This window comes from Gigantopelta aegis, chromosome 7, assembly GCF_016097555.1.
Source record: "Gigantopelta aegis isolate Gae_Host chromosome 7, Gae_host_genome, whole genome shotgun sequence".
Taxonomy (NCBI): Eukaryota; Metazoa; Mollusca; class Gastropoda; order Neomphalida; family Peltospiridae; genus Gigantopelta; species Gigantopelta aegis.
Genome location: NC_054705.1, coordinates 5,976,702 through 5,998,201, shown reverse-complemented (window position 1 = coordinate 5,998,201; position 21,500 = coordinate 5,976,702). Strand labels below are relative to the sequence as shown.

Genomic DNA, 21,500 nt, shown 5'->3' with positions numbered 1-21,500 from the left:
ATTACATTCTTTTTTTCTGGGATCAAATGAAAATAACACCCGGAAGGCTAATGACGTCACTTTCTAATGAACTGGCCAAGTTGACAGTTCAAGCGTCTACCGTTAGATTGTAACCAGGTATTTTTTTCAAGAAATACCAAATATATAGTTAGTTCCGTAGAAAAATTATTCCATTTACATTGGACATAACCATATGGAGTTTTTAGATTTGCGAGTCTTATTGTCTGTTTGGTGTCCGCAAATGTTTCATTTTTAACCTCAAGCTAACACCTTCGGTCAAAAATTACATTTGTGGGATCAAATAGACAACAACACCCGCAAATCTAAAGAGTCCATATGGTTATCTCCAAAGTAAACATTTCTATCTGCTTGTTAAATTCATACACTGTTATTCTGAACGTAATTACAGATATGAATGTGTGTGTGATATTAATTTCTTCTTCTCTCTTTCAGTTGGATCGTGGTTTATTTCACCCATCATGTCGGGTCTCGTTTCTGCTGTCATCTTTATGATCATTCGGAAACTAGTATTGAACAATGTGAGTAATTTCAAACTTAAAACTGCAAATATTGCATCCTTAACTTTATAAATTGTATACAATGCAAATCGCAAACACTTTTAATAAATGTATATTTTTACCAGGAGCAGATATCTTAAACTGCCTTTATGGAACATATAAAAATATGCTGCCATTTTTAGTTCAGTTTACATGTACGTGTAGCTGAGAATGTCTAGGTTCATATTTTAGCTATCAACCTTAGCCACTAAATTAGTGGTAGTCCATGATATTTTGGCTATATTGTGGAAGCTAAAATACTCTGGACTACCATTAATTTAGTGACTGTTGGGTGTATACTACCAAATCAAATCCCATAGACGACAATAGTAACATGTGGCTAAAACTCCTTCCTGGAGCGTATCAATCAACATAAATGCCACGGATATAAATGCTATCACCCCTCACCCTTAAAGTGAATCAGAAAAAAATTGGGGGTCAAGCTGCTCATTTCTGAGATATTGGGTAGCGTCTATGACTACCCTAGTTCCACACAAAATTTTAGTACTTTTTTGACAGGTACCCCATTACATGTTTCAAGCACATGGCTACTTCACGTTCAGTGGCCCCTCAACATAGAAATTAAATTACATGACAAATAAAAAAATTAACTAATTTTATAATTATTAAAAAATTTTTATATATAAAGAAAGTTCTGCATGTAGCTCATTATTGTTAGCAGTGTTGTAATATGCAACCCAATTGAAGACAGAAGCTAATTTGAATTAGCCAATTGGCAGTATTTTTTATTTGATGTGTGGGCGAAATGTGCTCACATCATTACATGTGGATATCACTAACTTATTTATTCAAATTTACTCTGCATTTCCACACTGAAATTAAGCAATATGTGCTCTCCTACATAATTTCTTGAGGTCAGTTTATTTCTCACTATTGATTTTTAAACTATAAGCACTGCATTGGGCTATTTCTTGTTCCAGCCCATATTTTACAAATAATGTAATAAAGACCTTGGTATGTATTATCTTGTCTGTAGGATAACTATTGTATTTACATGGTATGACGATCACATATTTCCTCCCTAAGTATCTGTGTGGTTCTATAACCATATGTTAGATGTTATATAGCCGTAATTAAAATATGTTGAATGTGTCGTTAAGTATAGCATTTCTTTGTTTCTCTCTTCTTTTAAAGATTTGTTTATCTCCATTTCAGAAAAATTCATTGCAGAATGGATTAAAACTTCTTCCAGTTTTCTACGGACTCACGGTTTTCATCAACGCATTTTCAGTATTTTATGATGGTTCACGTTGTAAGTTGTCTTCTTCGTTTTCAAAAGTTTATTGCCATGAATTGCTGTATTTTTAGTTTAATTGTCTAATACAACTCAGTGTAATTATTTGGTAATGTTTTAGAATTGTGCCATGAATTTCTACTCTTTTGTTTTTTACAATCATTCAATACACAATGTGAATTAGATCATATCAGAGTATTCTGAAATTTAACAGGCATTGAAATAAGTCGACAGAAGTAAATTATGTTATGTTATACAACTTCATTTTGATGTGTTGTATGTCTTAAAGGGACATTCCTGAGTTTGCTGCATTGTAAGATGTTTCCGACTAATAAAATATTTCTATGGTTAAACTTACATATTAAATATATTTACTTCTTTAGAATATCAGTGTCTGTACATTCAATGTGTTTTTGGTCGTCTTAATATTTGTAAGAAGCCCAAACTGGATTCTGTCTTCAAATAATTTTGTACGTATGAAAAAAACATATTTTAGGAAATATGAAATTTAACCTAATACAAATATTAGAATGATCAGAAATACGTTTAATATACAGCCGCTAATATTTTATGCAGAAAAATATATTTGATATGTAATAAAAATTGTTAAAAAGTCTCTGTTAGTCGATAACATCTTAAAAATTGCAGCAAACTCAGGAATGTCCCTTTAATAATTTTCATATTGAAAGTTGACGATAACCCCTTTTAATTGGAAGTTGATAATGATCACTGTTAATTTTCTGTAACATTTATTTTATACATATATACACTTTATTTAGTTTTAAAATATTACAAATCTTTAAATAGTTTCATGAAATGCATTTTTGCTATGAAAAAACTAGCTGAGTAAGCTTATGTTAACCACTTCAAAAACTCAGTAAATTAACCAGTATATTGTCATAATAAATTTAATACTGTTGCTTAGTGTAAACTGTTTTATTTTATCTTTTCAGTGCTTCATTTTGACAAGATTCCGATATACGGAGTGATAATCCTGTCTGTCGGGTCCGGGGTGATAGTGGCTTTGATAATACGCTTCTTTGTGGTTCCCAGACAACAAAAAGCAATAGGTTAGTGTACAGAGAGGCATGGGGTATTATCTGTATATACCAGTAGTTATAATACACCTTGCCTGTCCTCATACACTGGATAATTTCCATCCTATTGGTCCAGCCGTAGCAATAGGTTAGTGTACAGAGAGGCATGGGGTATTATCTGTATATACCAGTAGTTATAATACACCTTGCCTGTCCTCATACACTGGATAATTTCCATCCCATTGGTCCAGCCGTAGCAATAGGTTAGTGTACAGAGAGGCATGGGGTATTATCTGTATATACCAGTAGTTATAATACACCTTGCCTGTCCTCATACACTGGATAATTTCCATCCCATTGGTCCAGCCGTAGCAATAGGTTAGTGTACAGAGAGGCATGGGGTATTATCGGTATATACCAGTAGTTATAATACACCTTACCTGTCCTCATACACTGGATAATTTCCATCCCATTGGTTCAGCCATTGCAATAGGTTAGTGTACAGAGAGGCATGGGGTATTATCGGTATATACCAGTAGTTATAATACACCTTACCTGTCCTCATACACTGGATAATTTCCATCCCATTGGTTCAGCCATCACAATAGGTTAGTGTACAGAGAGGCATGGGGTATTATCTGTATATACCAGTAGTTAAAATACACCTTAGCTGTCCTCATACACTGGATAATTTCCATCCCATTGGTCCAGCCGTAGCAATAGGTTAGTGTACAGAGAGGCATGGGGTATTATCTGTATATACCAGTAGTTATAATACACCTTACCTGTCCTCATACACTGGATAATTTCCATCCCATTGGTCCAGCCGTAGCAATAGGTTAGTGTACAGAGAGAGAGGCATGGGGTATTATCTGTATATACCAGTAGTTATAATACACCTTACCTGTCCTCATACACTGGATAATTTCCATCCCATTGGTTCAGCCATCGCAATAGGTTAGTGTACAGAGAGGCATGGGGTATTATCGGTATATACCAGTAGTTATAATACACCTTACCTGTCCTCATACACTGGATAATTTCCATCCCATTGGTCCAGCTGTAGCAATAGGTTAGTGTACAGAGAGGCATGGGGTATTATCTGTATATACCAGTAGTTATAATACACCTTACCTGTCCTCATACACTGGATAATTTCCATCCCATTGGTCCAGCCGTAGCAATAGGTTAGTGTACAGAGAGGCATGGGGTATTATCGGTATACCCAGAGCTTCTAGATTATGGTAGTCCCACTCCCATGGCTAGTGATATTCTATGTTGGGGCTAGTAAATCTCTATTATTGCCATGCCCACGGCTAGTGAAAAAAAGTTGTCAAATGCTGCATTTAAGTCTATTTTATTTACATATGAATATCCTGTCCTCACCCCCATCTTAGTGTTTTTAAGCTCTCTCTCTCCTTCTTTAGGTGACATATCTTATTATTACTATTAGTAAAATTGTATTAACTTAAAGTAAAGTAGGGCTAGTGAATTTGTTGTAGCGCATGCCTGTCATGGGCACATGTGCAGACTTCGACTGGCTCCTCTGTCCATAACAGGAAAGGGTTGGCGTGGGTGGGAGAAAGGGTTGGGGTGGGTGGGAGAAGGGTTGGGGTGGGTGGGAGAAGGGACTACCTGCACTAGGAAGCACAAGAGAGCACCAGCAACCCAAACAGAATCGGTACACGCGGGAGCAGTGATATTGTAAAAAAATCAGTTTATCTCGAAAATGAACCATGGAAGATTCCACTTTCTTCACTTAATAGGTTCAGGGAAGGGTTGTGGTATTCATCTTTATGGGCTATAATTTGGTTGATATATTGCATATCATGTTTTTAAACACATTCATTAACATGGTCACCTATGGGATTTATTTGGTGTAGTAAAACCTGCTGGTAACAGGTTCAGTAATTTGTGATGATACATGTTGACGCTGGTAGCTCAGTCTGTTTGACCTCTTTGCAGTCACAGTACTGGAAACATAGTTTACATTGATCTAACTCCATCGGTGCTTCTGCCTTGTGACCAAACCCCTGGGTGGGCTCATTCTCTGATTGCATATGGTATATCAAAGGTTGTGGTATGTGCTGTGCTGTCATGTCTATGGGAAAGTACAAGTAAAAGACGCATTGCTGCTAATGAAAACATGTAGTGGGTTTTGTTTGACAATTATAACAAATTTGACACCCAATGGCCGATGATTAATCAATCAATGTGCTCTAGTGGTGTTGTTAAACACTTGAATGTTTTAACATTGTAGAAAGTGGAGGAATGTGCTTGTTTAACGAATACCTCAGCACATTATAAACTACACATAAACTATTAGGTATCAGTATGCAGGGCTCTCACTGGAACAAACTTTGGTTGAGCCAATTTGTAGGTATGTACATGTGTGTGGAGTATTTCCTTGAAAATTATTAAAATGCGGTTAATTTAAGGACTATTTTATTAGCCAAAAACTAAATGTTGTAGCCACTTTTAATCAAAATTAGCAGTTGACTAATTTGGCCATGTACAGGGTGAGCCCTGAGTATGTTGTCATTTCGAAATTTGGTCAAAAGGCACAGAGAAGAAACTCTTATCCAGGGCTCGAACTTAACGGTGGCACCGGCAGCAATTGCCAATGTTGAGATATAAATTGCCTTAGGTAGAGAGCATTACCGATGGCACTTTTGTGCCGTCCATAAAACTCCTCAACAATAGCAAAATGTATACATCTGGTGTACATTATCCGCCAATATTTAACGTTTGCACATTTAAAAGATGTCTACATATAACAAGTTTATTTGCTTCAAATGTCACTTTTAAAACAATTGCCATAGGCAGACTCAAAATCGCCATTGGTGGACTGTTTCATCCATGGTAATTCTTTTAAAAATTGGAATAAAACACCAATAACTTCCAAGGTGATTGATCCCGCCCCTGTTTTGTTACAGAATCACATGTCAGTGCCTCGCAATCAGCGGACGATACAATCAACTCATCGAAGAATCTCATCACTGGGAGAGAGATAACCAGCTCGGAGAAGAAGACAACAGAGAAGAAACTCTCCATAGAAGACAGAAATCACAACACAAACCGGAAGGTAATTTCCATCAAATTTTTATTGATAGTGCATGTTTTATCATAACACAAACTGGAAGGTAATTTCCACCAAATTTTGATTAATTGATCTCCTTTTATCATTACACAAACCAGAAGGTAATTTCCACCAAATTTTGATTGATTGTTCACGTTTTATCACAACACAAACCAGAAGGTTAATTTCCACCAAATTTTGATTAATTGTTCACGATTTATCACAACACAAACCGGAAGGTTAATTTCCACCACATTTTGATTGATTGTTTACGTTTTATCACAACACAAACCGGAAGGTAATTTCCACCAAATTTTGATTGATTGTTCATGTTATTGATGTTGATAATCCATTCACTATAAATATATTGGCCGTGTTGTGACACCAAATAGCCTTTGTTGTTTTAAACCTTCATTCATTCCATTCCATTTCCACGAAATACTGATTTCATTGTTTACTTTTTATGACAACACAAACCAGAAGGTAATTTTCACTGACTGACTGACTGACTGACTGACTGAGTGAGTGAGTTTCATATTTTTCAAATAACTAAAAAATAACTCTCCTTTTTATTTCATTTGAACATATTTTCATGCTGTTATCCAGTTAACGTTCAAGCAAGCTGTCCTGGGCACACACCATAACTACGGGTATTTGAGCTGTCTGTCCAGGACAGTGGGTGAGTTGTTAGTGAAAGAGAAGAGGGTGTAGTGGGTTAACACCTACCCATAGAGATGTTAAAACTTGCTGTGGATGGGAGCCGGTACCGGGCTGCGAACCCTTTACCTACCTGCCTTATATCTGATGGCTTAACCACAACACCACCAAGGCCAGTCGTTTTTGAAATAATCAAAATGACTCTTCTAGAAATGATGAGAGGAGGGAAGGGAGGCAACTCCTTGATAAGCATGATTATTTTGTCTGCAAGGATTATAGTATTGTTTTAAATTGGGCATGGTGGGGGGGGAGGGTAGGAAGGCTGGGTAGATGAGGGTGTCTTCCAAAATTGTCAATATTGGAGAAAAAACACATACAAAGAAACGAAGTGAAAACAAATTTTACAATAAAAAATGACAAATAACAGAAACATTGACAGTCCAAATTAATATTAATAGTGCAATTTTAAAAGACAGATTTCTAAATGTTCTTGTTTTTAAATTCCAGTTTTCTCACACATCAAACTACCAGTAGGTTATGTAACTCCAAGGTTTAACAAGCATTATGTTAGTGTCCAGTTTCTCTGTTTGATTCATTTTTTTCTTCTTTCAGGATAAAGAAATGAAAAGTATCCTCCTTATACCAGAATGTAAGTACCTGTGATTTTTAACATTTAATTTTAGAAACAGCGTAACAATAATATTAATAATCTTTCACTTATTAACAATTGTGATCTGTTGTCACTAATGAAAAAACCCCACATCATTTTATCTTCATTCATTTTTCATCTCTTCTTATCTTATATCCTTACCGTTTTTGTCTCATCCACTTTCTATTCTCTTCCTTTTATTTTCTCCATTCCTTATCTTTCTCTTCGTTCCACCACCCACCCACCCCCCCTATTTTGACTAATAGCTCTTCCCTTTGCTCCCACTGAATTCACTTGATTGACACTTTCTCATCTCTCTTTCTCACCCTCAATTTAAAACAAAAAATGAATCCACATCATTATCATCAGCAGCAGCAGCAGCATCATCATTGTTATTATTAAAAAAAAATTGTCAGTCGGCAACATCATCATCATCAGATTATTTTATCATTATCATCGTTAATTATTGCTGTCCTTAATGTTTTGCTTTAATCCACATCATCATCATCATTGTCTTTATTATTTTTGTCAATCAACAACATCATTATCATCATCAACATCATCCTAAATTATTATTATTATAAATCATCATCATCATCATGACTTATATAATTACTGTTGTTTCATGTACAGACAAGCCTGACATGCAGGACAGTATAGAACTAAAGATGGACACCAGTTTCCTCAGTTCAGAGTCGGCCGGCAGTGACGAATCCATGACGGTGGAGGTGAGTACAGCAGGCTAGACTTTATTCAGGCTCTTTTCACCGGGGGGGGGGGGGGGGTGCTTAATGCATGGTTGGTTTGGGGTTGATCCCCATCAGTGGGCCTATTGGGCTGTTTCTCGTTCCATCCAGTGCACCACGACTGGTATATCAAATGCTGTGGTATGTGCTATCATGTCTGTGGGATGGTGCATATAAAAGATCCCTTGCTGCAAAAAGAGGTTTCCTCTCTGAGACCATATGTTAAAATTACCAAATGTTTGACATCCAATAGGTGGTGATTAAAAACCATGTGCTCTAGTGGTGTTGTTAAGCAAAACAAACTTTAACTTTTTAAAACTTTTCACCAGGGGGCAGGATCTATCTCGGTTGATATAGAGGGCTCGTCTAGGGTGCTTGGGTCAGAGAACGGAACACACTTAGTGGCCCCAATCTCTGATTGGGAGTTTTCCTCCCCAAAGTAGTGTCCCAGAACTGGCATATTAAAGGCTGTGGTGTATGTAGTACTGTCTGAGGGAAAGTTCACATAAGTACCAGTGTTTCTGCCAGAAACAAATTTTTGGCTATGGCGCTATGGAATTGAATGCAACCACAGACCTCCCCCAGAAAGAAAATGGGTTAGGGTTAAGAAAATCATACAGTAATGATAAGAGTAATTAATTTTGTCAAAAGGTTAACTAGAAAAAAAAAAAAAAAATCTGCAAGAAATTGTGGGTATGGTGCCATACCTGTTTTACTGTCTGACATAAACCGTGCTTGCTGCGAATGGAAAAATGTAGTGTGTTTTCTCCAAGTCTGTATGTCAGAATTACCAAATGTTTGATATCCAGCACAATCAATATTGTTTGGTGATGTTGTTAAACAAAATGAACTTTTGACCATGTCATAATATAATCTTTGTCACCAATAGTTTTTTAAAATGCTAGTTTGTTGTAGATTCATTTCTTGGCTTATTCCTTCAATTGTTTATTTTGTTTGTTGAAATGTTGCCTTTTTTCTCACATTTTGGTAGGGTGTAACCACCCCAGGTGCTGAGGGGTGATATGTAGCCCAGTGGTAAAGCTCTTGCTTGATACATCATCGTTCTAGGATCAAGCTCTGTGGGCCCATTGGGCTATTTCTCATTCCAACCACTGTGCACCATAACTGGTATATCAAAAGTTGTGGTATGTGCTATCCTGTCTGTTGGGATGGTGCATATAAAAGATCCCGTGCTACTAATGGAAGAATGTAGCCGGTTTATCACTGCATGTCGGAATTACCAAATGTTTAAAAATAATTGGCCAATGATAAATAAATCAAAGTCCCTTACTGATGTTGTTAAACAAAACAAACTTTTAACTCTTTTTTTTTGGGGGGGGAGGGGGGGTCAATCCATCCCTTATTCATTCATTCATTCGGGGTGGGACATAGCCCAGTGGTTCAGCGCGCGGTCGGTGTGGGATCAATCCCCATCGGTGGGCCTATTGGGCTATTTCTCATTCCAGTCAGTACACCACGACTGGTATATCAAAGGCTGTGGTATGTACTACCCTTGCTGCTAATCGAAAAGAAGCTCATGAAGTGGCGACAACGGGTTTCCTCTCTCAATATCTGTGTGGTCGTTAACCATATGTCTGATGCCATATAACCATAAATAAAATGTTGAGTGAGTCATTAAATAAAACATTTCCTTCCTTCCTTCCTTCCTTCCTTCCTTCATTCATTCACTCTATTTTTAATTGTGCAGGTTGACGACCCGAAAGAAAAGCATCGTGATTCAATTGAGGACAAGCCCGAGACGGCCAAACTGTTCTCATTCCTACAAGTCCTCACGGCGGTGTTCGGCTCGTTCGCTCATGGCGGAAACGATGTCAGGTAAATCATTTATCAAAACCTGTTTTGTTTTGGTTTCTTATCAAATTTTTTACTGTATTTTTATGTCATTTTGATCAGGGAGTACTGAAAATCATCAAATACATGTTCAGGAATTATTAGCTTTTGTGCCGAATGTTAGATGACTGTGATAATATAGAAGACATAACACCAGTCAAATTGCGAGTGCTTGTAAACACACGACTGATGCGAGTGCTTGTAAACACACGACTGATGCGAGTGCTTGTAAACACACGACTGATGCGAGTGCTTGTAAACACACGACTGATGCGAGTGCAGTATAAAGGGAAATAACTCTTTAAGTCTTACCGAAGAAGCCCTGTAAGCTCTGTGGTTGTGACATATAGTAGCTGATTATTTATTTATAATGGGAATCCCTCTGATTCTTGTAAATAATTGTTGTCGTTCTTTTGGGAAATAAAAGACCCCCAGTTTTTATGTTTCAGCCTTTTGCAAAATTACAATTAATTTAGTAACAGTGTTTGTTATTTTGATGAATATGGCTGGTATATCGGAAAAAAGGCTTGACTTTACTTTATTGTTGGGATTTTTATTCCTGCAAATATATTTTATAATATACTAATATTTGTTTTCTTTCTAAATTTTATTTATTTCTTTTAGGTTGGTATGATCAAAAAAAAAGTATACTCAAATTCTAAAGCTTTTGTCTTCTTCTTTTTTGAGGGGGTGGGGGGGGGGGGATTCATACTCAGATCAATCTTTAAAAAAACCCAAGACACTCCTGACAATTAAATTTGAAACATACTTATTAATATTGACACACACATTTTTATATTTTATTTTGGATACTTTATTTGTGTTTTTTTTTGTTCTTGAACCAATATAATGTGGCATTCCCAAACAAAATAATTTTATTGTTCAAACAGAAATTAACAAAATTCTATTACTATGTCTGGACCAATGTGATGTCTGTATAGTGTAATAGATGTGACATCAATTGAATTGTTGTTATGTGGCTCAGGAGATGAGTTATATCAAATACTGGTATGTAAACCCTCCTTAAAATGATTTTTTGTTTTTCTTCTCAGCAATGCGATTGGTCCGGTTGTTGCATTGTGGATAATAGCCACGGAGGGCAGCGTGGCCCAGAAGGCTCCCACCCCGATCTGGATCCTGTTTTTCGGTGGAGTCGGGATCTCCGTTGGTCTGTGCATCCTGGGCAGGCGAGTGATGAAAACTATCGGAGAAGACTTGTCCAAGATAACTCCATCCAGGTGAGTGGTTCTATAATATACTGGTATCTAGGGAGGATCTAGGTGAGGTGTCCTACACTATAGGAGAAGACTTGTCCAAGATAACTCCATCCAGGTGAGTGGTTCTATAATTTACTGGTATCTAGGGAGGATCTAGGTGAGGTGTCCTATACTATAGGAGAAGACTTGTCCAAGATAACTCCATCCAGGTGAGTGGTTCTATAATTTACTGGTATCTAGGGAGGATCTAGGTGAGGTGTCCTACACTATAGGAGAAGACTTGTCCAAGATAACTCCATCCAGGTGAGTGGTTCTATAATTTACTGGTATCTAGGGAGGATCTAGGTGAGGTGTCCTACACTATAGGAGAAGACTTGTCCAAGATAACTCCATCCAGGTGAGTGGTTCTATAATATACTGGTATCTAGGGAGGATCTAGGTGAGGTGTCCTACACTATAGGAGAAGACTTGTCCAAGATAACTCCATCCAGGTGAGTGGTTCTGTAATATACTGGTATCTAGGGAGGATCTAGGTGAGGTGTCCTATACTATAGGAGAAGACTTGTCCAAGATAACTCCATCCAGGTGAGTGGTTCTATAATATACTGGTATCTAGGGAGGATCTAGGTGAGGTGTCCTACACTATAGGAGAAGACTTGTCCAAGACAACTCCATCCAGGTGAGTGGTTCTATAATATACTGGTATCTAGGGAGGATCTAGGTGAGGTGTCCTACACTATAGGAGAAGACTTGTCCAAGATAACTCCATCCAGGTGAGTGGTTCTATAATTTACTGGTATCTAGGGAGGATCTAGGTGAGGTGTCCTACACTATAGGAGAAGACTTGTCCAAGATAACTCCATCCAGGTGAGTGGTTCTATAATATACTGGTATCTAGGGAGGATCTAGATGAGGTGTCCTACACTATAGGAGAAGACTTGTCCAAGATAACTCCATCCAGGTGAGTGGTTCTATAATATACTGGTATCTAGTGAGGATCTAGGTGAGGTGTCCTATACTATAGGAGAAGACTTGTCCAAGATAACTCCATCCAGGTGAGTGGTTCTATAATATACTGGTATCTAGGGAGGTTCTCAATGAGGTGTCCTACACTATCGGAGAAGACTTGTCCAAGATAACTCCATCCAGGTGAGTGGTTCTATAATATACTGGTATCTAGGGAGGATCTAGGTGAGGTGTCCTACACTATAGGAGAAGACTTGTCCAAGATAACTCCATCCAGGTGAGTGGTTCTATAATTTACTGGTATCTAGGGAGGATCTAGGTGAGGTGTCCTACACTATAGGAGAAGACTTGTCCAAGATAACTCCATCCAGGTGAGTGGTTCTATAATATACTGGTATCTAGGGAGGATCTAGATGAGGTGTCCTACACTATAGGAGAAGACTTGTCCAAGATAACTCCATCCAGGTGAGTGGTTCTATAATATACTGGTATCTAGGGAGGTTCTCAATGAGGTGTCCTACACTATCGGAGAAGACTTGTCCAAGATAACTCCATCCAGGTGAGTGGTTCTATAATATACTGGTATCTAGGGAGGATCTAGGTGAGGTGTCCTACACTATAGGAGAAGACTTGTCCAAGATAACTCCATCCAGGTGAGTGGTTCTATAATTTACTGGTATCTAGGGAGGATCTAGGTGAGGTGTCCTATACTATAGGAGAAGACTTGTCCAAGATAACTCCATCCAGGTGAGTGGTTCTATAATATACTGGTATCTAGGGAGGATCTAGGTGAGGTGTCCTATACTATAGGAGAAGACTTGTCCAAGATAACTCCATCCAGGTGAGTGGTTCTATAATATACTGGTATCTAGGGAGGATCTAGGTGAGGTGTCCTACACTATAGGAGAAGACTTGTCCAAGATAACTCCATCCAGGTGAGTGGTTCTATAATATACTGGTATCTAGGGAGGATCTAGGTGAGGTGTCCTATACTATAGGAGAAGACTTGTCCAAGATAACTCCATCCAGGTGAGTGGTTCTGTAATATACTGGTATCTAGGGAGGATCTAGGTGAGGTGTCCTACACTATAGGAGAAGACTTGTCCAAGATAACTCCATCCAGGTGAGTGGTTCTATAATTTACTGGTATCTAGGGAGGATCTAGGTGAGGTGTCCTACACTATAGGAGAAGACTTGTCCAAGATAACTCCATCCAGGTGAGTGGTTCTATAATATACTGGTATCTAGGGAGGATCTAGGTGAGGTGTCCTACACTATAGGAGAAGACTTGTCCAAGATAACTCCATCCAGGTGAGTGGTTCTGTAATATACTGGTATCTAGCGAGGAATATAACTTTAAATTTAACTTGTTAGTCCCCTATTGGTTTTGTCTCCATCTTTCTGTCTGTCCCAGATATTTTTTCAGACGTTTTTTTTTTTCCATAATGCCACAAGATTTTGTATAAAATGTTGTGCATATAGCCTTATGATGCGATTTACCCCGTTTTGACAGGTATAGCTGTTGAACTAAGGCGTTACAAACATTTGTTGAGCACAGTATATTGCTTTAGCATTACTCTCAGAATGGTTTTTGACAGAGTTATGGCCCTTGAATTTCGCAGATAAAACAAATTGGCTGGGGCCGGTAGGGGACATGTTTTGCTTTAGCGGTACACTGAGAATGCTTTTTGACAGAGATATGGTCTTTGAGCTTAGGAGATATAAAACATTTTGGGGCCAGGTATGGGACATATATTGCTCAAATAACAGTACTCTCAAAATTCTTGTTTTCTTCTCTGATTTCAGTGGTTTCTGTATAGAAATCGGAGCAGCCCTAACGGTTCTGGTCGCGTCGAATGCTGGCATTCCAATCTCCACAACCCACTGTAAAGTGGGCTCCATTGTGTCGGTGGGGCGAGTGAGGTCCAACGAAAATGTTGACTGGAAGTTGTTCAAGAACATAATCCTCGCATGGTTAGTGACGTTGCCCATCGCCGGTGGGGTCAGCGCGGCAGTGATGGCTGGCTTGCGAGAATTGATATAAGAGTCATTTGTGATAATCTTTTTTTTATCATTCCACAGACCAAACTAAAGGAGAACTCAATATGTCGATTCTGATACCAGATTTCTATAGCCACTGTTTCGTATGTTAAGAGATGCTATTTAGGCTGAGGGAAATTCTATAGTTAGCAAATATGTCTGATTTTTTAAATAATGTTGTGACCATATTATGTGTATAACAGAATAATTGAAAAATAACTAAAGTGAGTGTTATTATTATTTTTTTTTTTGCTTTTTCTTTATATTTTTTTGGGGTGGGTGGGTGGGAGGAGGGTTAACTTTTGTGTTTTAAATTCCTAAATTAAATTTTTAGATCATATTTAAAAAAAAAGTATTTATTTATTATTACTATTGTTATTATTTATTTTATTTATTTATATATTTATTTATTTATTTATTTATTTATCATTTATTTCTATTATTTATTTATTTATTTAATTTATCATTTATTTCCATTATTTATTTATTTATTTTATTTATCATTTATTTCCATTATTTATTTATTTATTTATTTTATCATTTATTTCCACCAATTTCTTGTTATAATTCAAAATTAAATGCATCATTCAATATTTGGCTAACAATAGGTAAAACCTCTTTAAGTTCAACACCATGAAAAGTTTGTGCGTTTTTTTATTCTTCAAACACTAACTATGGTTTTCCTATGAAACGGTGTCTCCAAATGTGGTGTTGAAATCTGGTGACTATTTCTCTTTACGCCAGTGAAATATGTGAACCTTCAACGTCTTCTACTGTCTTCGAGATGGTTGTGCAGTCCAACTCTGCAGAACGTGAACCAAACGACAAACATTATTCCACTGCAGGGCTTGGAATATACAATGGCCCAGTGATAAGTTACAACAAATGGGCCTTGACATTTGTGGATTTTTTATTATTTTTTTGTATCATAAAACATTTCTGTAAAGGCTATATGCTATGAACTTGAAAGAGTGTGTGTTAAAACCAGTCATATTCAAACCATTTGTTGATATAACCATACAGCAATGGTTCAGTCATTAATCGATGCAGAATTAATTATGCCTTTATTCACAGGAAAGGTCAAAATGTATGCATAACTGTTGTGGGTGTTTTTTTAATGTAATCATAACATATACTGGTCGCCATCTTTCTGAATAATCTGGAACCAGAAAATGAGATGCCCAGTGAAGAATATCATTGTTTTGTCTAGTCAGAGTCTGAACAAAGTGAGATCAAAATGTAACGCCAAAATCAAGAGCTTATATATTTATTTTACATTCTGTCTTTTTCTTTCTTTCTTTCTTTCTTTCTTTTTTCTTTTTCCGTCCTCAATTCGGTGTAAACATGTACAATGTATTAAGCATATTTTTATTATTTTAGTATTTAGAATAGTGCATTCAGTGTCTTTTTCCCACATGGTGCATCATTCCTTTTTGTTGTGCAGAGATGAAAGTGATTTCTTGGTTTCTGGTTTATCAAACGTTAAGGTATGTGCTGACATGAGAAATGCATATAAAAGATGACTTGCTATTAATGGAAAAATGTTGCAGGCTTCCTCTGTTAGACTTATTATTATCTGAGAATGACCAAATGTTTGACATCCAGTAGCCGATGATTAATAAATCAATGTGCTCTAGTGGTGTCTTTGAACAAAACAATCTCCTTTTTCCTCTTTAACACTATATGTGAGAATGACCAAATGTTTGACATCCAGTAGTCGATGATTAATAAATCAGTGTGCTCTAGTGGTGCCGTTAAACAAAACAAATGTTTATTTTTTTATTTTTTATTTATTATATATATTTTTTTTGTAGATTTAAGTTTTACGCCAAAAACTTTATGAAAATTTTAATGTAACTCTCAACTTTCCTGTAGCCTGCACATTTTTTGGGGTTTTGTCCACTGTCAGTTTGGTCATTGGTTGTGCAATTTGCAAGATGAGCCTATTAAATGTGGTTTTGTTCAGACAGATCTGTTCTCATTGGCCAGGTCATGATTATAAAGTCACTGGACCTTGTCCGGCTTTAGTGAAAGCTGATATGTTGGTGTGGGGTTTTTTTTGTGTGTGTGTGGGGGGGGGGGGGGGGAGAGGTGGGTTTTTTGTGTGTTTTTTTGTTCCTGTCTGTTGGATGGTAATAATGTAAATGATTCCTTGTTGCTAATGGAAACATGTAGCAGGTTTTCTCTTGATGACAACAAGTCAGTATTACTAAATGTTTGACATCCAATTGCTGATGATTAATTAATCAATGTGCTCTAGTGGTGATGTTAAACAAAGCAAAATTCTTTTGTTGTTGTTTTGTCTGTTTTTTTAAATATTTACACAGATACCTTAATTATGCACCTCCCATTTTTTTCTACGATGACTGTCGAACAACATGTTCTTAATCTGCTAGTACAAAACATGACTGAAAATGTATGTTATCTGAAAGATAAGTATTGACTATGAAGAACACAAATAATGATGGCAGTGTTCAGTATTTTGATAGTATTAATAACACAGTTTTGACAGTAATGTATTTGAACTAAACTGGGAGCCACAGTAACTATATCAGGGGTGTCAGATGGCACAGATTTTAACCTAGGATTTCAAGAATTTCCTGAACCACTTTAGATTACCTCTTTTTTACAGTTCACCAATTCCCACCCCTGCTATATAGATCACCGATCTTAGCACTAAAATCACCTTAAGTCCATAACTATCTTATGCACTTAGGTGATCTTAGCTCTAAGATTGCTTCGTTGAACTGGCCCCAGGAAAGTCTTACGATCAGGTATTATCGACCATTTTTCTCAGAATGTTTTTTATTATAATTTGATATACCCGGTACCGATAATTAAATTTCTGTTTCATTCATTACAACTTAATCTCATCCCATTGGACCAGATGTAGTGACGCGAGTTTGCTCATTCATCACACTTTATGTGTGAACTACTTTGCCGATTCACACAACGTGTGGATGTTATAGTCCTAACAGACAATCTTAAAAAGTCAAGCTCAGTCCAAAAGGTCAGTAATAAGTGTACTGATACATGTATAATATACAAGTATATATTTTTCTTAACTTTGAATTTATGTGTGTTTTGCATTAGTAATTTATGTTAAATGATAGAGGTATGACTGTGGTTTTAGTGAGTGAGTTCAATCACGTGAACCGGCATCATTGTTGTTTACAGTTTATTAATTTACACCTTTTGTCCCATTCTAACCAATACCACCACTGGTATGTTAAAGAGAGTTTTGTATTCTTTAACAGTGTATATATTATTGCATGATATATGTCATCCATAAGGAGGGAAATTCAGCATAAACGAAAATGCTGATGTCTTGTGGTAGTATACGAGTATGTTATTACATATCATTTAGCATGTTTTATTATATGTCAGACATACAGGCTTCTGAGAACTGAAACTTGGCACAAACCATTTATGGACTATACATGTACATAAAAACAGCTTGAGGTAAATTGTTTTGTTTTTGCGTAACTAGTCATAACCATGTCATCAGAGTTTACGCTGTTATTCGCCAAATCGTCAAAATGTGATTTTAAGTGGAATTAGGTGAATATATGTCATTACCAATTCACCAAAAAGCTCAGGCGAAAACATTTGTTGTTTTTATGTGTTTAGATATTTTAAAAGTAATTCTGCTTAAACAGTTAAATGTTACTTGAATTTCTTATTAAATTCGCAAAATTGCTATTAATTCTTGGCATCCAGCGTAAATCCTACTTGTAAATTATATCTTAAAGGTAAAATGAGTCAGGCCACCGATCTTATTGGAGGTCAGACTCTGGATGGGCAAGTTCGAAACCCTAGTGGTATATGGGCACGTTAAACTAGCTATCTATCTATCTATCTATCTAAAGGTAAAATGGGTTATATTAAACTAAACTTTCCCCGTCGGTGGACCCATTGGGCTATTTCTCGTTCCAGCCAGTGCTCCACAACGGGTGTAACAAAGGCTGTGGTATGTATTATCCTGTCTGTGGGATGTTGCATATAAAAGATCCCTTGCTGCTAATCGAAAAGATTAGCTCTTGAAGTGGCGACAGCGGGTTTCTTCCCTCAATATCTATGTGGTCCTTCACCATATGTTCAACACCATATAACCGTAAAAAAACAAAAGTGCTGAGTGCGTTGTTAAGTAAAACATTCCCTTCCTTCCTTAAACTAAACTTGCACGAGTGAAACACGAACGAAACTATTGGTCTCGCAATAAGTCTGTTAGCATTGCACTGCGAGATCACAAAGTTGCGAGAGTTAAGTGAATTAGGCCCTTGATTATTACGAAAATGATACCAGTACTCCATTCTTGGCAGGTCAATATTTCAACCCTCAATAATTCGATTATGTTGTGACAGCAGTATAATACAACTAATAACAAAGTAAATACCTGATAATGCAGATCAATTTTTCAAAAGCTGTTTTTGCTTTTTGCAATGGCACACTGCAAATTCCAGCGGCTAGATATTGTTTGTGTTGTTTGTTTTTTATGGAAATATTTAAGCCGTGCTTTACGACTGGTATATCAAAAGTTGCATGTGCTGTCCTGTTTTAGGGAAAGCATTCAAATCAGTGTTTCGATCTTGAGGCTATATTGAATAATAATAATATCATGTTGTACAACATATATAGTGAAACACATCAAAACTGGACTCTCAATAAACCGGATTTCCCTCAAAACTGGGCTCTCAATAAACCGGATTTCCCTCAAAACGGAAAATGTTTCATAGTTACTTTTTAAAACTATATAGAGAACAAAACCAGACTTTTTGTATATTGACCATGGGTGTCCGTTTAGAAATGTGTCACTGTATGTTCGTTGTACAACATATATTGATGGAAGGAAATAAGAGATCACACTAACACTAACAGAACAGAGTGACTGTAACCAAAACCCTCATCCACACAGTATCAGGAAGTTAACTGTGTTAATGGCAGTGAATTCCCAGGTCCGTAGCAATGATATCTAGAGGAGGGAAGGGTGTGGGCACAATCTGTAGTCTGGATGGGGGTGGACACAATAATTTATAAAGGGTTAGGAATGTTAATATTTTTCTTTAAGGGCACAGCCAAAATTTATTAACCCCAATTTTCCCCTTTTTTTATACTTTTGGTGTTAATATTCAAAATTTCAAACTTGACCGTATTTATTTGGTTATTCCTGTCCTAAGTCAGACCCTCGATCCTATCGGAGGCCGGACTCGGGATAGGCGTGTTCGAAACCCTAGTGGTGTATGGACACATTAAACCAGTTACTAAGCTAAGACAAACCAGATTTTAATCGTTTTTACATTAAGAGTAGGAAAAAAAAGCCCTATACATCTTCGTTTTCAAGTAGGGGACACAGTATGTTTTAATTTTAGAGATAAAAATACATTTAGAATATTGTTGACCACATTATTTGAAATCTGTTTTAGCCATTGGAAGAAGTAAATTTCTAGTACAAAACTATTTTTGACAAAGATTTATATTGAAATACTGCAAAACATTACAATGTTGAGAAATGCATTGATTGTAGAGATATTCATATTCTAAGCAAGAAATGTAAGTAAATTGTCATTTTAATGTAAAAGTATTTTATTTGCTGAAATTCTTTTAAAATGTATACACACTTGGGGTAGTACTCTTTAAAGGCATACTGTCATGGATTTAAGGACCATATTTCCCTAAAAATGGATAATAAAAAAAAAAATTGCATTAATTGTTGGAAACCAAATCTAGATATCGCATCACCGTAACTGAACCATGATGGAGTGAAATCCATGTCATCCCTCTCGGCAATTTTAGTTTTTGAATTATGGACCATTGCCATAATTCAATTATATTTTACAAAATGTTATTAATAAATGGAGTATGACATTTATGAAGATGGTTGGATAAAGTACATTTAGGGACAGATCAAATTATTTTTTGTTCAGGTAATACTTTGTTAGACTATTAAATAGGTCAGTGGTCTGTGACAATATGCCTTTAATATATATATATTTTTTATATAAAATTGTACAATCTTTTAGTCATTATTTAAAAAAATTATAATACTATTAGCAGATGGGTTTTTTAATGTTTTATAAAGAGATTGTAAAAAGAAATAGTTTACAGTTTTTTAATTGTTTAATAATTGACTTACAAGTATTAAAACAGAGTTGGAAAAAGAACAAATAGTGATATAAATGAGATTAATAACATATCATCAGTCAATTAATATACATGTTAGGTGATTGTGCATGTAGCTTGTATGTTTTTTAAATCATGATGTATATTTTGAAGCTTTACAGAATTTTATAAACTAATTTTTAAAAAAACATTTTGGTTGTTTGTATGAAGCCCAATTGGTGTGAAACATGACATTTGTCAATCAGTTTGCATGTAAATAGTTGTTTTGTATATTTTAATTATAATGTGAAAACACTTTTTATTTATTTTAATTTTTTTAATTTTGAGGGTAGTCTTTTTATTTATTTATTTTAATTTATAATTGGTTACTCTTTGGTGGTTTTTGGGGTTGTTGTGGGGTTTTTTTTTGTTATTTATTTTTATTATTATTATTATTATTTTTTTTTTTTTGAGGGGGGAGGTTGTTGGTGGTGATTTGGTTTGTTTTTGTGTGGGTTTTTTTTTTTGTTTGGGGGGGGGGTAAATTTATTTTTTGGGGGTGGATGGTGTCATTTCAATTTTCTTTTTTTTATATATTATTTTTGTTAGTATTATTTTTTAATTAGTTGTATCAGTGTTGTTATTAGTAGTAGTGCATGCAGTATTAGTCGTATTACCAGGCTTTGTAATTATATATTCAGTCGAACTTGGAATTCTTCTAACAACCATCGAATACTGTTATACCATTTACTGATGCTTGCAGGCCATTCGAGTTCAGTGTACATTTGTACATATAGTATTTGTTGTTTTAAAGAATTCATTGTGTAATGAAATTATATAGGTAGTATTAGCCTTGAGCTGTATTATCAGGATTCATGAATTTTATCGATTATTTTTTTCACTGTTAATCGTCGACAACGTGAAATTCAATTTGCACGTGCATGCATGGTTCGACATGTCCCGTGTAGTATTCGGTCAATTTGTTTTACTTGTCTTACTGACATTATTGTCAAGTGAACAAAAACGCTTCAAAATTTGTAAAAAAAATTAACGTTTTTTACATTGTAGCATTTTTAGTATGCCAAGAATACCCAATAATTTACGCGAACGGGCGATTGGCATGCTTGATGCTGGCATGTCGACAGAAGACGTTGCAAGGCATGTTGGGAGTTCTAGTCGAGCGATACGAAATCTTCGCGTAAGATTTCGAACGACAGGAAGCACCAACGACTTGCCACGTCGTGGACGTCTGTGTGTTACAATGTGTGGTCAAGACCGCTATATCATGAACACGCATTTGAGCAATCGATTCCAAACTGCCACTGCTACTGCTGCTAACACAGCTGG

General features: G+C 36.1%; 1 protein-coding gene across 2 annotated transcripts in view; it reads left to right on the top strand.

The window, feature by feature from the left end:
* Nucleotides 1-14,275, top strand: part of LOC121377600 (sodium-dependent phosphate transporter 1-B-like) — a 46,044-nt gene extending 31,769 nt beyond the window's left edge. For both annotated transcript variants that reach the window (XM_041505661.1, XM_041505662.1), the window contains 9 exons: nucleotides 454-539; nucleotides 1,734-1,830; nucleotides 2,766-2,882; nucleotides 5,786-5,934; nucleotides 7,198-7,234; nucleotides 7,868-7,962; nucleotides 9,689-9,816; nucleotides 10,884-11,069; nucleotides 13,821-14,275. In XM_041505661.1, the coding sequence (XP_041361595.1) occupies nucleotides 454-539; nucleotides 1,734-1,830; nucleotides 2,766-2,882; nucleotides 5,786-5,934; nucleotides 7,198-7,234; nucleotides 7,868-7,962; nucleotides 9,689-9,816; nucleotides 10,884-11,069; nucleotides 13,821-14,058 (1,133 nt within the window). In that variant the 3' untranslated portion in view covers nucleotides 14,059-14,275. The remainder of the gene's footprint in view (nucleotides 1-453; nucleotides 540-1,733; nucleotides 1,831-2,765; nucleotides 2,883-5,785; nucleotides 5,935-7,197; nucleotides 7,235-7,867; nucleotides 7,963-9,688; nucleotides 9,817-10,883; nucleotides 11,070-13,820) is intronic.
* Nucleotides 14,276-21,500: the final 7,225 nt, after the last annotated feature.